Source organism: Vombatus ursinus, unplaced genomic scaffold (genome assembly GCF_900497805.2).
Source record: "Vombatus ursinus unplaced genomic scaffold, bare-nosed wombat genome assembly UNPS02001419.1, whole genome shotgun sequence".
In the NCBI taxonomy this organism is placed as follows: domain Eukaryota; kingdom Metazoa; phylum Chordata; class Mammalia; order Diprotodontia; family Vombatidae; genus Vombatus; species Vombatus ursinus.
The window spans coordinates 24304487-24323145 of record NW_020941197.1 but is presented as its reverse complement, the minus strand read 5'-3'; the positions used below and the strand labels follow the sequence as shown (position 1 = coordinate 24323145).

General features: G+C 41.4%; 1 protein-coding gene across 1 annotated transcript in view; it reads left to right on the top strand.

Annotated features, from left to right (window-relative positions):
- ZBTB20 (zinc finger and BTB domain containing 20) overlaps positions 1–18659 on the top strand; it is a 53600-nt gene that overhangs the window by 22175 nt on the left and 12766 nt on the right. Inside the window, exon 2 of the mRNA XM_027865990.1 lies at positions 15376–16995. Coding sequence (XP_027721791.1) covers positions 15396–16995 — 1600 coding nt within the window. The 5' untranslated portion in view covers positions 15376–15395. The remainder of the gene's footprint in view (positions 1–15375; positions 16996–18659) is intronic.

Genomic DNA, 18659 nt, shown 5'->3' with positions numbered 1-18659 from the left:
TATTGCCTTTCATGCACTATATGTATACTGAAGTTACCTACCAAACAGTAATAGTTGTACTATATGTGTCCTCCATCACTGAGTCGATGAAACCTTTGAAAAAAAAAATCAGCAGGTTGGTTCTCTGTGACATTTGGAAATGAGTACTGTCACACATTGAGCAGCATCACACCTCAGATATGAGAAATTAGTATCGAAATGGGGAAATATCCTTGCTATACAAGGCAATAATCTTATGAAAGGTATATTCAGATACAAAATTAGCAAGGTGTGCAGAAGTGGGCTGTGACCTGGAACCAAGAGTCGGGGGCTGAGACTGCCAGATTTGAAGCCCAAGGGTAGTTGTATGACTTTATATCCTGAAGAGAGCCAGCCACAGTGCTCAGTGTATTTCTATTAAATGGATCGAAAGCCTTCGTCTTAATTCAGGTGTTTCACCCTGCTTGCCTACCATCTGGGACTAGTCTCATAATTGTGACTCAACAATAATTATACAATTAGTAATGCCTTGAGACTCTCTCCTTTGTCTTCCTAGGATCTTAGAGTGCTTCCACATCCTGTCTTATTCATTGCCATAACATCTCTCTGAAGCAAGAGATCTCCATTTTTACAGATGGGTTACAGAGCAGTGACTCAAATCTCTGTTTCTAAAGCTTGGGTGATTAATAGTTATTATACTGACCCAACTCAAAACAGAGTTTTTCAAGCTGTATAGGGTTTCTGAGGCATGAGAATATCTTATCCTCATTGTGAACATCATTATTTTAATTTGGTCTCCAGGATTAGGATCGAAATCTTTTTTCTTTTTTTGATCCAGATCTGTGATTTTATAGGTGTGGGGAACTCCCAGGCTGGAAATTCCCCTCACTGATACAGATCAGCCAGTCTGTAACTTATACTTGTAGAAAGTTTTCTGAAGCACTGAGAGTTTATTTGATCATGTTCACTCAGCTAGCTTGTGTCTAAGACAGGACTTGAACTCACTTTTTCCAGACTGTACAGTTGACCTTCAAGCCACTACAACTGTCTGCCTCTCATAGAAAGACTGATAAATAACTTTTGGAAATACTTAGCATTCTCTTTTCCTTCAAGAATAAATTAAAATCCTCTCTCTTATTCTGTGTTCATCTCTGCTGACTGTATGAGCAGAGTCTCAAAATTACATGCCATTTTTTTAAAAATGAGATCTTATTCTAATATCTTAGTCACCAGTACTTCTCTTGGGGAAAGGGAATTTAAAATTCATGTCTGACTCTTGCAGATGTTGCTTTTCAACAAAAAAAGTGTTAAATGTGGTGTGTGCAAGTTCTCTATAGGGCTAGTATCTAACACATTGCCTGATTATGGATTTAGCAATACATTTATGAAAGGCAAAAAGTCAACCCATTTCTTCTCTCTCCCTCAGTGGACATTAGGGAAAACATTGCTTATTTACTTTGTAAATGAGGACACCCAGTGGCCATAGAGTGAAAACAGAATGAGAATTCCTGCTTGTGATAATACAAATCTGTGACAATTTCTATAGCACCTGTAAACATAGCTTGTTTCATATTTATATGGAGATAAGTAAAGAAATAGTAAGAAAGCACCTACTTGTCCTTGATGAATATTCATTTTATTTGCTCCAAATGAACATCGTCACTAGATACTGAAACAACTAGCAAATGTAATTGCTGAGCTATGGTCACTGATGTTTGAAAGGCTACAGAAAGCAGAAGTGGTACCACAGGACTGCGGAAGGGCAAGTGTCCCAATGATCAAAACAGGAAAAGAGAATCGATTCTACAGACTTTAAGCCAGGAAGTCCAACTTTGATATCTGTGAAAACTATAGAATTAAAGAGATGGCTAGTGAACATCTAGAAAAGGAGGGGATTCAGAGAGCCAGATTGGCTTCATTAACAACAGATTTTCTTTGTTCATTAGTAAATCAAGAGATTACTGTAGATGAAAGAATTAGATTTTAGTAAAACATTTGATTTTTTTAAAAATTATACTAATTCTTATGGAAAAGAGTGGAAAGTTATGGTCTCTAGATGACAATACAATTAGAGAGACTTTAATACAGCTGGATGGTCAGACTCAGATATAGCCAGTAAGGGTTCGAGGTCATCTTGGCAAAAGATCTCCTCTGGAGCGCCCCCACGGTCTAGGCTTGACCCTGTACCATTTAACATGTTTATCAGTGAGTTGGGTAAAGGCATAAATGTCATGGTTATCCAGATGTACATACAACACAAAGCTGGATGGCATAGTTAACATACTTCGTGACAAAGTCAGGATCAAAAAGATCTTGACATAGTAGAACTTTGGGCTAAATCCAATTGATTGAAATGCACCAGGAATAAATGTAAAATCTTACATGGGTTCAAAAGCTCCCATTCACAAGTACATGATGGAGTAGGTGGCTATGGTTAGACAACACTTATCTGAAAAGGATCTGCAAGATTTTATGTACTACTTATTCAATATAAGTTACCAATATGTTACAGCAGCCAAAAAAGCTGATGCAATGAGGTAATGAGCTGCATTAAAAATTACAACCCGTTAATAATAATATGAATATAAATAAACATTTACAGAGAGCCTACTGTGTGCCAGGCATTATGCTAAATAAGGTGATGGTACCTTTTTACCCTGCCCTTGTCAGAACTGAGTTCAGTTCTAGATGCCACATTTTAGGAAAGATTTTGATAAGCTGAAAAGCATATACAAGAGGACAATGAAGACAGTAAAGAGTTTTGAGTCCATGTCATGAAAATCACTTGAAGGAAATGGGAATATTTAGCCTGGAGAAGACAAGACTCAGAGAGAACGTAGTATCTGTCTTCAAATGTTTGAAGGGCTGTCATGTGGAAGAGGAAATCAGGATTATCCTGTTTGCCCTTAGAAGACAGAACTAGGAGCAATGGATGGAAATTACGAAGAGGCTGATTCAGGCTGGATTTCAGGAAAAACTTTGTTGACAGTTTTAAAATTTTTCAAAGGGGAAACAGACTGCCTTGGAAAGCAGTGAGTTCTCCATCACTAGAAATACTCAAACAAAGGCTGGATGTTCACTTATTAGCTGTATTATAGTGGGAGTGTTTTAGCAAGTATGTGGATTAAAGTAGATGACTGCTGAAGTCCCTTCCCACTCTCAAATCCTGTGGTTCTATGTGATGAGGGGTCTACATCAACCACTTTCACATCACTTTATAGGTTGGTCACCTCTCCCCTCACTTTGTGTAACAAGGGCCAGCTCAGCTTCAAGCTCCAGTGAATTACCAGCTGGCAACACATTAAACTTTCTATCAAAAGGTATGGATTTGGGAAAATGAGGATAATGATGATATATGAACCTTTTACTCCAATACCTATGCATTGATGCAAGCAGTTTATAAGGATACAACATTGAACAGATTGAAGAAAAATAGCTTTAAAACTAAAATTCGTACTGAATACATAATTGAAAGATGCTCTTGGGTAGTGGGAGAGTAAGGGAGGGTGGGGGGAGAGAGAAGAGGGGGAGAGGATTAAAAAAATCATATTGTCCACCAAACAGCCTAGGGCTGTTGCATGGACCTAGTCTCTCTGAAGACATAGAGAAGGGACTATGACTCAGAGAAAACATAGTCTGAATCTCAATCAACTTTGAGTATGATGGAAAATTCATTTCATATTTGCTGAGCATCTTCTACATAGAATCATATTAAATTCTATGGTAGATATGTTTGTGTAAATACATACATAGCATAATTCCTACATTAAAGAAGTTGATGCTTTCACTTTACATAACAGAATTTACACAGATGAAACAATTAAAGGCCACAACATGGAATATAGACAGTAAGTGCATTGGGAAATCACTATAGGGTGGAGTCATCAGAGGAAGCTTCATAGAGAAGATTTGACTTGATTTGGGCCTTGAAGAATGCATTTGGTTTGGATAAGTGGAGGGAAATGGGGAGAACAACCAAGGAAAGGAAAATAAAGTGAAAAGAAGGGAGTAAAGAAAGATGATTAAGAAGATATGTAGAAGACAGTAAACTGACTTATTGGAGTACATCAAAAAGTTTATCTAATTCAATCCAACAAATATTTATTAAATGCCTACTGAGCACCAAGCACCGTACTAGGTGTTAGAGATTTAAATACAGAGCAAACATTCCCTGTCCCTTACATTCTACTGGGGGACGTGTGTGCAGATAGCTAAATCAAAAGTAAGATTGTATTGTATGGCCAGATTATTAGACTACTAACAACAACAGTACTTATAAAAAACATGTTATGTCTGACCTCTATATGCCATTTCATTTTATGTGTGTCTACAGAAAGATAGTAAACAATATTTTCCTCCATATTAGTGGGATTTTTGATGGAAGCCACTACATGTGATTTTACCCATTTGCCGTGCTTACCAATTATTATTCACAATACTTTTCTAGGATTTTTCCTCATCGCTAATGAAAGAAGCCCTTCCCAAAAGAAGCCTTGTCTCCGTTTATATAACAGCTAACTGCCTTTCAAGCATCTCAAACTGGATGTCCAGTAGACATCTTATATTCAAAACATCCAAAACTAAACTCATTGTCTTTCCTCCAAACTGTCCTGCATCTTCTGCCTTCTCTATTACTGTGGAGGGTAACACCATCCTGCTAGGCCCTCAGACCCCAAACCTAGGTGTTGTCCTTGACTTCTCACTATCTCTCATCCCCCATGTCCAGTCTGTTGGCAAGGCGTCACAGTTTCATCTTTGCAATATCTCTCACAAATGCCCCCTTCTCTTCTCTGACACTGCCATCACTCTGGTATAGGCACTCATCACCTCACACTTGGACTATTGCAATAACCTGCTGGTGGGTCTGCCTGTCTCAGGTCTCTCCACTCCCCTCACTGATCTATCCTCCATTCAGCCACCAAAGTGATTTTCCTAAAGCTCAGGTCCAACCATGTCGCCCTGCTCTCCCTTCTCCTCCTCCTACCCCCCCCCCAGAATGAACTCCAGGGGCTGCCTATCACCTCCAGCATCAAATACAAAATCTTCTGTTTGGCATTCAAAGCCTTTATAAACCACCCCCACCTTTCCAATCTTATACCTTACTTTAGAACACATGCTTTTTGACATAGTGACACTGGCCTCCTGGCTGCTCCATGAACAAAACACTTCACCTCTCAGCTCTAGGCATTTTTCTGACAGTCCCCTATGCCTGGAACTCTCTCCCTCCTGATCTCTGCCTCCTGGCTTGCTAACTAAACTCCTATCTTCTTCAGGAAGCCTTCCCCAATCTTTTTAAGTCCATTGTCTGCCCTCCATTAATTATTCCTATTTATCGTGTACCTAATTTGTTTGTACATGCTTGTCTGTTGTTGCCCTCCCATTAGACTGTGAGCCCCTTGAGGGCAGAGACTGCACTTAGCACGCTGTCTAATACATAATGAATGTTTCTTGACAAACTTCCGAGATTGACTAATATGGTTTAAAAAAATACTTAATTTGGATCCCAGGGTGTCTTACCTCTGTGCTACAGAGCCTGGCCAGTTTAGAAAATCAGGCCTCCAAGCTTTTTTGGAGAAATTCATTATCCGGTGACTCTGTAAGCCCTCAGCTGTTCTTTTTCTTGATATGTGGAACTTCTTCACACTTGAAGCCAGTTATCTATTATGTACCAACACTATGTCTCCCTTAGAACAATGGAATGCCCTCTTGTTGATAAATAGAAATCTTCTTCCAGAACCTGGACAATTATACGTTGGAGGGATTTTTAAAAGCCATAAATAGGATGGAACAAGGAAGAAAAAGAATGTATTCATTATGAATCTGAAAACACTCTTCAGAACCTATTTATGACAACAATAAAAAGAAATGTAAAGGAAATTCTGCCTATCAGGATATTCCATAATTAATTTAACTGGAAGGCTTATTTTATTAAAAAAAAAACCACGGGGTTCTGTTTTATCATTATTTCAAGGCCAGCTAAAAATTTTTTTCCATTTGTAAGTCAAATAATAAATTTTATGCATGCCTATAGACTCCATCATTAGCTTTTAAGATTTAACCCAAAGAACCTTCATTCCCAATACCTTTATTGCCTCTTTGGGCTAATATAAGATTTTTGTTAAAAGTTCATTTTCCATTCAAATAAGACTGTGATGATTTAAAGCTATTTAGAGAGAACAGATGTACCCAGGATTCTTGAAGTGATTGTGTAAAAGACATCATTCTCTTAATTTCCTTTAAAGCAAAATAAAAGGGCCACCACTGACTTTGTACTTGATGACACAAATCATTCTTGAAAGCCTTATTTGAGCCTAAGTTCAAATTGCATAACTTGTAGTGTGAATTTGAGTTGATCTTTTTTGTTCATTTCTGTAGTCCCACCCACGGATGCAGCATCTCGGGTTTTTTTGTTCCCCAGATTTAGTGAACAAAGGAAAAGGTTACAATAGGGCATCAGCTAAATTTGTAAGGAAAGAGCTTTAGAAAAATCAAAATCCCCCAAAAAAGTGTCTCAAAAGGTTTACAAGATAAGAGGGTTTAAAGACATCAACCTCACATTTCATTGACTTCTCTCCTTCATCCCAGCATGTCCTGCTTCCTCAAGAAGAAGCCATTTCATTTAAACACTAGGAGGAGGGCATCTGTAGCCGTCCTTCAGTATGTTGTCTGGTGCCATAGCTATCAGATACTTTTGTGCACAGTTAAAACAGAGCTCTCAAATTCTAGTGGAAGAGGGCAAAGAAAGCTTTTGAACTCACAGTGTTTTATTCCTCTGCATAAAGGCATTCCATGAGAATCTGTGCTTCTAAGGATAAAATTCACATCTCTATGCAGTGTATACAACAACAAATCCCAACTTATAGAATCATAGAATCTCAGGGCTAGGAGATACTTTAGAGCTCCTCTTTGTGGCCAACCCCCTCATTACGCACAGCATTGAACACATAATAGTCAAATACTTGTCGACAGATTAATGTACGTTTCAAACAAGAAAGGTTGTAAGGGTGTCATTTGTATTTGTTAATAGCAGGCTCAAATTGGAATCAGACAAGGCTACTTCACATACATAAGGAAAAGTGTGGCTGTTTAAAGAGACAGGGCCAGCCTTTACAGCTAAAAAGTTTTCCTTCAGTATAAAATGTTCCCCCACTATGTTAGTACCTTGAAATCTGAACACTAGGGTTTGTGAAATATGTCCATTATGACCCATTGTCCTAGCACGAGCAGAGCCCTGAAGGAAAGAAGTCTCACACTTCTGATTTTTCAAGGGATGAGTAGAAGAGGGAAGGAGATGAAGAGCACAGGCTCAGATCAAAGCTGCACAGTGTGGGGCCCTGGGCATGCAAGGAACAGACAAAGGTTAGAGTCTGCCAAAATAGGATAAGGAAATTCAGAAAAGAGGGAGACCAGTTTGTTCATTTGACATTTTTGCCCAAGTCCAATCCTGTTTGCTTTATCCCTCAAATATAATGAAGTTTATGGTATAAGAAATGCCAGAAATGGAGGAAAGGTAGTCTTGGGCTCCCTGCTGGAAATATTTCAGGGTGTTCAAGTAATTCCTGGTAACTTAAAATGTTTTGTCACCTAGATTACAGAGATCATATTTATATGTTTTCTAAATTTTCATAGAAGTATCTAATGTTTTGATGGTGGAAGGGAAGGGGAGGAAGGAAGAAAATAAGCATCTATATGGCACCTGCAATGTGCCAAGCACTGGGTTAAGCACTTTACAGATATTATTCTCATTTGGTCTTCACAACAGCCCTATGAGGTAGATGCTGTTACTATCCTCATTTACAGTTGGGAAACTAAGGTAGAGAGAAGTTAAGTGACTTTTCCAGAGCTACATACAACTAGTAAGTGTCTGAGCTACGATTTCAATGAAAGTCTTCTGATTCCAGGCGCAATGGTCTATCCACTGTGCCAACTAGCTGCCTCAACAGTAAGCAAAAAGATATCCGCCCTCTTTCCTGTGCATCTTATAGAGACAGGTAGGTAACAATGGATAGATCACTAGACTTGGAGCCAGGAACACATAAGTTCAAATCCTAACTCTGACACTAACTATGTGCGACCCTGGGGCAAGTTGACCTGCTGTCAACCTCAGTTTCCTTCTGTAACATGAAGATGTTAATAGTACCTATTTCCCAAGGTTATTGTGAGAATACGATGAGATAATGTGTGAAGAGCTTTGCAAACTTTAAAGTACTATATAAATTTATCTAAACTTATTAGTTTTTATTATCTACATTAACTGACAAAATTGCATCTGCTTAGAGTGCATCTGATACAAAGAAAACCTTGACAAGTGGTGGTATGTTTCATCTGTATAAAACTGGATCATATTTTATGCCAGGAATACAAGTGGAAACCTTTCCAGGTTTCAGCTAATGATATTATTTTGGGGGGTTGTAAGTTTTTCTTCCTCTCATTAAACCTTCTGTCTCCTGCTTTCTCTCTCTGCCTTTCTTCTCTTCTACCCTCCACCTGTCTGTTTACTCCCTCTTCTCCATAGTTCTCATGAAAAGTGTTTTACCTCTTCAGCTAAGGTAATGACCTCTCATATTAAAAAGTGCCATGTTGTACAAAAAGACCATATCTAGGATGTACCCCAAAATGAGAATGGAAAAAATATCATGCATATATATATATGTATATGTATATGTACATACACTGAAAGATAGAGACAGAATAAAGAACTAATACAAACAACAGATTTGGAATAAATAAAGCCTAGCCTAGATTCAAACAGATACAGTATTATCAGCTTAATTTAAATAAGTGTGAAGTAAGTTTACTTGCTTTTTCAACAACAGTAATCTTAGTCATGAGGCAAAAAAAACCCACTATCTGCTATGTTTACAAAGGATAGCAAAATGTAGTTTACAAGGCAAATTTGCTTATTTCTCAGCACATGTAATCAACTTACTCCACATGAAAAGTGAAGACAAGTATCATGTTACAGTGTGGCTCTACCACTGACAGCACATCTAGTTAGAACCAATTGTTTCACATATTGTTAAACAGAGTAGCCAGTAGTCAGAGTAGTAACAAGTTTTACCCAGCTAAACCAGTCACTGTAGTTACAGTGTGTGTACTTGATTTGGTACCTGAATGACAGGCTGGGTATATCTTCCACCAATGCTTTAGTGAAATGGTCTTGCTGTACCTAAATATCCATTGCCTCTTGGCCTACTTTGGTTATGTGCCCTCCGCACGTAGCTCTTCTGGTTTTCATAAAATTAATACACAGTGCTTCACTGGAATCACACTTGAAGGCTTGATCCATCAATCAACAAGCATTAATACCATGTTCCAGGCATGATGCTCAGCGCTAGAAATCAAAAGAAAAAAACAAAAAGGTCCTGTCCTCAAAGAGCTACTATTCTAATGGGGGAGAGAACAGGTACATAAATAGTTATTTTTGTTGTTATTCAGTTGTGTCTGACTCTTTGTGACTCCATTTGGGATTTTCTTTGCAAACATACTGGAGTGGTTTGCCATTTCCTCCTCTAGCTCATTTTACAGATGAAGAAATGGAGGCAAGCAGGGTTAAGTGATTTGCCCAAGGTCACACAGCTAGTATACCAGATTTGAACTCAGGAAGATGAGTCTCTGAGCCTGACACTCTATCCACTGTGCCTCCTAGCACCTGACGAAATTGATGGTGCACTGACATGGCCACCTTCACACCATTGGCATTGGGTTAGGATTTTCTGGAAGATGATCATAATCGTTCAACAAAAGCAGGTGCTGATTCTGTTTCCCACACTTACAGGTTTACAAGCAGTGGGCCAAGCATGCCATGTTGAATTTTACTTGCTATTCATGTAGGTCATTTGACCTAGCCCTGTTCATTTGACCATATTCATCTTGGTTATTATTTTGGTAATTTCTGTTTCCTGCCAAATCACCAGGTCTCCAAATTCCCATCTTCCTTCCCACTACATCAGGCTTGTACTAGTCTCATTTTATACAGCCATTTGGTCTCCTGGCTGGGAATAGACCGGATTTCACACCTAATTAAAAGAGATTGTTATTGCCTGCTGTTTCCTTTCTTCATCCTTTTTCCTTACACCCATCAGCATTTTATTCTCATGCTAAGTCCTGTCCTTGTTGGACACCCACAGCTTAAGGACCAGCAGGGAGCAAGGTTCCTATAAAACAGTAAACCAAGACCTCCATCACCTATTTCACAACAACAAAACTTTCTCTTCAATTTCTACCCCCTGCTTCAATTCCCTTCTATATTCTGTCTGCTCTTCCTAGATGAATTCCATTCGTGTTTCTGGTGAGTGACATTACAGTCTGATCTATATTTTTACTCTGTTGAAAAGACATGGATTTTTTTCCCCCCCAAAAAAACTCCAGAACTTTTATCTTAGTATTTTTCTTACTTTGCCACCAATTCCACGTTCATACCACTCCCTTTGCTCCCTTCATAGAAAACTGTGCTTTTTTTTTTCAAATGCACATAATCCATGTAAAGTTGTGAGGTTTTGTAGGGTTGAGGCTTTTTTCCCCCCTGAATGGTCCAAATGCCTATTCACTGCCAATCTAAGAAAGAATAGGGTTTGAATTTTCACACCATTCCTTCCTATACAGTTCCTGAATACCCATCCAATCAAGATTTGTTTTCAATGGGGAGAAAACCTCCTACAGTAGACTATTTCAAATTGATTCCATTGGAATCTATACATTAATGTTCATTGGGTGAAAACGAAGCATTTCACAAAAGCCCTGTGCCCAGCATTACTGTCACAGAAACTTTTTTCCCACTGTATTCCAGTTAAATAGGGAAGAAAGCCTGGGAACAGATCAAGACAGCACTGTTCCCTTGCCTCGGGCATTGTATGCTGTAGGCATGAGATGGTGCTGAATGATGGGGCATATTTCACCAGTCTTACTTCTACTAAAAATCAGCAAAAGGTGATCCATCCCTTTGTCCGCTATTTTCTTTCCTGTAAGAGCAACAGGTATTGAACGTTTCTCCCTAAGAAAAATGCAAGTTGGTTAGTTTTCTGACTTAAGTCTTTCTGTGGTTTAAAATAAAGGTAGTAACAGTGAGCTAATAACTACCAAAAGTTACCTGGTCTCCAAATTCTCAACTCTAGTTTGGCATGACACTTAATTTAACCATAGATTCTAGAATTGGTTTGTGTCTGGCTACATCAAGGTACCAAGTTATCTGAGAGTTCCTGGTCTGGGAGTCAGAATTCAAGTCACAATGTCAGAATTTACTAGTAGTGTAACCTTAGAAAAATCACTTCTCCTCCTGTTCCCCAATCTCTCTTTGTAAAATGGGGAAAATTTAAGGCAGCTAAGGTGGAACAGTGGACAGACCACTGGACCTTGAGTTCAAATCCAGTCTCAGACACTTACTGTGTGACTCTGGGCAAGTCACTTAACTTTTGTCCGCCTTAGTTTTCCTCATCTGTAAAATGGGGATCAAAATAGCACCTACCTTGCAAGGCTGTTGTGAAGATTGAATGAGATAATATTTGTAGAAGTACTTAAAACAGTGCCTGGAACATAATAAATGTTTGTTCCCTTCCTCCCTGACCCCCAATAATACTCACACTACCTTTTTCCTGGGATGACTGTGAGGAAAGCACTTTATAAAGTACTCAGAAATGAGTTATTAATAATAACTACTGTTCAGTCAAAAAAGAAATTGAAAGAGTCCTGGTGCTAGTCATTGGACCTCAGTTCAAATCCTACCTCTGATGAATATACTACTTGTCAGACCTTAGGCACGTCACCCTTAATGTCCTCATCTGAGGAGATTGGACTGGGTGGTCTTTGAAGTGTCTTCAAGCTTTAGATCTCTGATTCTGTGTGGTTTTCACAAAATTGACTGATTGTTTGGTTAAATGGACCCAACTTGTGAGGGCTCACACATCCAGTAACTGTCAGAGGCAGAATTTGAGCTTGGGTCTTCTGACATTGGGCATGGAATCAGGAAAACTTGTCTTCATGAGTTCAAATCTAGCCTCAGATACTCATTAGCTGTTTGACCCTCGTAAGTCATTTAACCATGTTTGCCTCAGTTTCACATCTGTAAAAATAAGCTGGAGAAGGAAGTGGCAAAACACTCCAGTATCTTTGCAAGAGAACCCCAAATGGGGTTATGGCAAATCAGACGCAACTGAAACGACTGAATAACAGCTTCTGATTCAAAATCCAGTAATCTATCTACTGCTCTGTGACATGGAAGTCAAGTCTACTCCTATATCTTCTCAGTCAGGAACAACTCTCATAACTTTACTCTCTGTTCTCTCTCCTAGGAGCCTTGGAAGTAAATAGCTGTAAGGTTTCATAGGGTGGGCAGTACCTGGTTTTATTCCCTTTTTTTAATTACAAGTACAGCTTGTCCTCAGAATTGTCCCTAACTGGTAGGAAACAGTGGGAACTGATTCCTTTATACACCAGCCATCTCCGGTTGTAAATTGAATAAATAATGTGATAGAGGAGCATTTCTACATAGAGCTAAGGATCAGCAGCATTACAGACCCATGTCAGTCAGTCAGCAAGCATTCATTAAGCACTTCTTATGTACCAAGCACTGTGCTAAGTGCTGTTCTTATGTCTTTGTGTCTATCATTCAGTGACCTTTCTTTGCTGGAAATCAGTGCATTACCTTTATGCCACCCTCTCCTCATCTTTGTTACTCTCATCTCCTGACATCCAGGTCACTCTCATTGACTAAGCATCTGGTTCAAGGTCTTCCTCTATCTCATAGGGTTATTGTAAGATAAAATAAGATATTAATAAAGTGCTTAGCAGAGTGTCTGGCATATAGTAGGTGCTTAATAAACACTTATTTCTTTTACACACATCCCTTCCTCTCCACTCCATCCTCTACAACCATCTTTGAGGACTTAAGTAGTCATGGTGATGATCCTCTAACATCTTAAACATTCAATTCCTCAACCTCTTCAGTTCTAACTAACTCCTCAAACCACATTAACCTCATATTAACATAGCACTGAATGACAATACCTTCAAGATTCTGAACTTTGAAATTCCGCTCTTCCATCTTTCTACCTTTCCTACACAATCTCTTGTTTCTAGCCTGTTCTGTATTTTCCTGTCCCCTCTCCTCTTCTCTGGTCCACTTGCCTCTATACTAAACTTTCATTCCATGGTTCTCCACAATAGTCTTGTACTAGCTACTACTTCAGAAACACACACATACACATATACACACACTGACCTACTATTCCCAAATCATTAATCCTTATCTCTGAGTTACCCCAGCTATATTATTTCTGGGCAAGTTTTTTTTGTTGTTGTTAGGGGGTTGGCACACTAGTAGCTGGGGGATTCTGGAAAGGCTTCATGGAGAAGGAGGTACTGGAGCTGAGCTTTGAAGGAAAGTAGGAGTCTTAAGAGGTCACGATGAGGAAAGATTACATTCCAAGTGGGGAATAATGTTTAATAAGGAGCTGGGTTGTGAAGGCCTTTAAATTCCAAACTGAGGAATTTGTATTTGATCCTAGAAGTAAGAGAGAGCCAATAGAATATAGTGATCAGGGAGTGATGTGGTTATACCTGTGCACTAGGTTTTGATAGTTGCATGTCATATAGATGACTTCCATTTGTGTTTCTGATCAGACACAGTAATACTATCAGAGGTCACCACCAGTTTGCCTTCTGAAAACACCGACTGAGTCAGGTAAAAGGGACCAGAGAGGTAATAATCTTGTGTATAAATTAACCATGTTTTCCTATTTAAAAAAAAAATCAGCAGGGGCAGCTAGGTAGTGCAGTAGATAGAGCCTTAGAGTCAGGAGGACCTGAGTTCAAATCCAGCCTCAGACACTTGACACTTACTAGCTGTATGACCCCGGGCAAGTCACTTAACCCTGATTGCCTCATCAAAAAAATAAAAATGAAAAAAAAAATCAACAGCTTCCCCAAGATCACTAGTCTTGTTTCCAGTCCCCTCTCTCCACTGCCATCATCCAGGGATGAACAACATGTGGAACAATATGGCTCAGGCCTTCGTCATCGCTCACCTGGATTCTTACAAGAGCCTCCTATTTTGTCTCCCTGCCTCATGTCTCTCCCCATTCCAATCCATTGTCTATACAGCTGCCAAAGTAGTTTTCCTAAAGCCAGTTGTGACCATATCACTCAGTAAAACATCAGTGGCTCTCCATTATTTCTTAGATAAATAGCTTTTAAAGCCCATTCCTACATCTCCACCCATCTTCCACATGATTCCACTCCACACACTCTATAGGACAGCAAGCCACACCAGCCTACGTGTGAGGAGTGCTGCTCCTCACACTTGATGTTCATCTCTCATCTTCTTCTGCTTCTGGCTGCCCTTGGAAGTGTTACGGAACACATGCAGCCCACAGGACACTTGTTTGACACCTCTGTGGTAAACAATAAGTGGTTTTTCATTCAGTGATCATTAGCATAATTGTGGTAACAAAACCACTTCCCAGGGTCAGGATTGCTGTTTTGTGACCTTTTAGGCACCCATTTCCCATTAGGCTTCAGAGAATTTAAACTATTCCCTGTACACTCACTGTGAAAAACCTCGCATGAGGCATTAGAGATGGCAGGCATATATAGATAATGGAGTGGAAGCAGAGGAATGTCACTTTCTTGAGTTGATTAAAGCTGGCTTGCATTCTATAACCCATTCTTCAGCTGAGAAACGTTTAGTTAACTTAATGGTGAATTTGATTTTCTCAGGGATTTTGCATAGATGGTAGGGAGGGGTTTGCTGGTTTAATTAAATGAATAGATGAAATGTTTGAAAGTTTTAGCTGTTGGATTCATTTTTGTCTGTGAGTAAAACAGAGGGATGGGGAACCTTTTGTCAGCTCAGGGGAGCATAGGGATTTAACCAAGTTCGGGGACTGACCAATTCTATAGAGGCTTTAGGAATGGGCTGAAAATTTCCTTAGTTAATAGTTTGCTTTCAGAATCTCTTGAGTAGAGGTTGAATAAGTTTAGTAAATATGCTAACTAAATAACATATCTAGTTGTACTTCAGTCGGTATCTTTCTCTCAAAAGCTTTAGGCTTTTGAGTGGCTCCTGCCTGGAACCAGACCCTCGTGGGGAATGTAAACGTGAAGAGGGTGTGGATGAGGACTGCAGCTATTATGCCAGAATATAGGCTCTGCATCCAAAATCACTAGGATTCTGGTTAGCCCAGAAGTCTCAGCAGCCTTCAAGCTCTTGACATAACGGGTTACCTTTCCTGTATAGTCCACAAACGCATGTTCAGGGCATTGCTTCTATATCCCGCATTATTCCGCTTGGCATGGCCGAGGGTCGAGCAGGCATCACCCCAAATCTGGAGACTGAACAGGAAAGAGATCCAAGCCAGCTCTAATGGATGCCTTTATCTTGTTTGTTTTGCTTCGCTCCAGGTGACATCAGTTGCAAGGGGATGACCGAGCGCATTCACAGCATCAACCTTCACAACTTCAGCAATTCCGTGCTCGAGACCCTCAACGAGCAGCGCAACCGTGGCCACTTCTGTGACGTGACGGTCCGCATCCACGGGAGCATGCTGCGTGCCCACCGCTGTGTGCTGGCCGCCGGCAGCCCCTTCTTCCAGGATAAGCTGTTGCTGGGCTACAGCGACATCGAGATCCCTTCGGTGGTGTCGGTCCAGTCCGTACAAAAGCTCATTGATTTCATGTACAGCGGGGTGCTCCGGGTCTCCCAGTCAGAAGCCCTGCAGATCCTCACAGCGGCCAGCATCCTCCAGATCAAGACCGTGATTGATGAGTGCACGAGGATTGTTTCTCAGAACGTTGGCGATGTCTACCCGGTGATTCAGGACTCTGGCCAGGAGACCCCCAGGGGGACGCCGGAGTCCGGCACCTCGGGGCAGAGCAGCGACACGGAATCTGGCTACCTGCAGAGTCATTCCCAGCACAGTGTGGACAGGATCTACTCGGCCCTCTACGCCTGCTCCATGCAGAATGGCAGCGGGGAGCGCTCCTTCTACAGCGGGGCCGTGGTTAGCCACCACGAGACGGCCCTCGGGCTGCCGAGAGATCACCACATGGAAGACCCCAGTTGGATCACCCGGATCCATGAGCGCTCACAACAGATGGAGCGGTATCTTTCCACCACTCCAGAGACCACCCACTGCCGAAAGCAGCCGCGCCCTGTCCGGATCCAGACCCTGGTGGGGAACATCCACATTAAGCAAGAGATGGAGGACGACTACGACTACTATGGCCAGCAGAGGGTGCAGATCCTGGAACGCAACGAGTCCGAGGAGTGCACGGAAGACACGGACCAGGCCGAAGGCACTGAGAGTGAGCCCAAGGGGGAGAGCTTCGACTCGGGGGTCAGCTCCTCCATTGGCACAGAGCCCGACTCTGTCGAGCAGCAGTTCATGGCTGGGATCGGCCGAGAGGGTCAGCCGGAGCCTTCTCAGCCTGAGCCTGCTGATCTGCCCACGGAAGGCGGCCAACAGCAGCAGCAGCAGCAGCAGCAACAGCAGCACCTAGATGCCAACTCCTCTTCCCCAGAGAGGAGCAATGATGTGGAGATAGACAGTGCCGTGCTCACAGTGAGCAACAGCGCTGAGAAAGGAGTCTTGCAGCCTTCGGTCAACACATCGATTGCCCAGCCATTGCCAAGCACCCAGCTCTATCTACGCCAGACAGAAACCCTCACCAGCAACCTGAGGATGCCCCTGACCTTGACCAGCAACACACAGGTCATTGGCACAGCCGGCAACACTTATCTGCCGGCCCTCTTCACTACACAGACCGCAGGCAGTGGCCCCAAGCCTTTCCTCTTCAGCCTGCCCCAGCCCTTAGCAGGCCAGCAGACCCAGTTTGTGACAGTGTCCCAGCCTGGCCTGTCAACTTTTACTGCCCAGCTGCCAGCCCCACAGCCCCTGGCCCCATCTGCAGGCCACAGCACGGCCAGTGGGCAGGGGGAAAAAAAGCCTTACGAGTGCACTCTCTGCAACAAGACTTTCACCGCCAAACAGAACTACGTTAAGCACATGTTCGTACACACAGGTGAGTGGCGGCCCTGCAGGGAATCACCCAGCTGAGGTGGGAGACAGGCAAGGGAGGGGGAAGGCGGAGGTCCTAGAGGTTAAAGAACAGTCATTGTTCTGACCAGACCCAAGGTGGCCTCCCAAGCCTTGTCATTCTGGATCGCTCGTGCAGAGGACCTGATTATCTGGGTTCCTTGCTGGTCACTCTGCCCTGGAAAGGCAGAAATACAATTCATTTTTGAAGGAGCCTTTTTAGAAAAGGTAGGAATGATCAGGCATAGTTGCCCCTTAAATATATTGTGTTTCCTAGAGTACAGAAGAGTGATTCCTTAATGTGCTTCTTCCTCAGGAAATTGTGACTCCAAAGTTAACTCTGCACATGTAGGCATGGAGGTTAGCCACCAGTGTAGTACAGCTTTAGGGAGCTATCAGTTTTTACATGTTTAGAAATACTTATCCCTAATGGTGACAATCGGTCATGAATTTCCTTTTATCAGAGTCAAGCTTTGGGGTTAAGTCATTAACTCCAAAAGATTCCTGTTAAAATGCAAATGTGGGAGGGATGACACATCTGTGTCGATACAAATGAACACAAATTAGTTTAAATTAACTAGCTATGACCTAGCAGGACTCTAGGGGACCAGCTCCAAAACAGGTAAGTTTTAAATGGTGATGGTGGTTGATAGGGATGAGTTATGGAGGGAGACGTGAGGAAAAGTCAGGATGCAGGAGGCACTGTGAGGAGAACACTAGGTGCCTTGGAAGAGAGTCCTGAATGTCAAAGTGAAAACTGAAATGAATGGAAGGTTCATAACTGAGGAAGAACTTCACAACTTTGTCAGTAGTTAATCTTGTGTGGCTTGTTAATGCCTCCAAGTGTAATCACATAAAAAACATTCGAGTAGACCATGCAAGCACCAGCATGAAAGTATTCTTGAAGCATTCAGTGAGGCTCACCTTTCCCTTTCAGTCACCCCCCACCCCCGACATCCCCTAGCAGGCCAGTAGACTCAAAGTCCCTGGTACTTATGGGGCTACGTGAACTCTGGTTGTAACTTGAACCTGGCCCAGAAAAATATGCTTGTTCATTACCAGCTGTTACCACATAAGGCATGCATGATGTAGCTGTTTTGTATATCATGACATTACTTGGGAAAGAAAGTGTCTCTCAACGCATTTTAGTTTCAAATGAAGCAATTTCACAGATAGCCCCCTTTCTTACATTCTATATTAACTCTAAAGTATTTTTTCTACTGGCCTAGGAAAATCAAATTCATAATCTCTTGGGACCATATTTCCAAAATAACCACTAACCTGTTACCCACAAAGTTCTAGTGTCCTACTGAAAACCCGCCTCTTGGTCTCTTCTCATATTTCTCCAATGCAGATTCTTTGGTTAACCCCAAATGACCATATATTTGCTCATACAAAATTTAGGATTACTTTGCAAATTTGCATGTTGGATATAAAGGCTAGCAGTCAGTTTACAACATCAAGCTTCAGTTATTATGAGTGAAAGAAATTGTATTGTTCGTCTGAGACTCTCTTTGTTGTTCCTGTAAGACTAGAACAGTGACTCTCAAAATGTTTTCCACAAGTATCTGTTGAACTGTGAAAGATCCTCCAGGTGATCTTCAGTGTGGGTTCTTGGGTCCTCATGTTTCCAGTAAGGCCACAGTTATT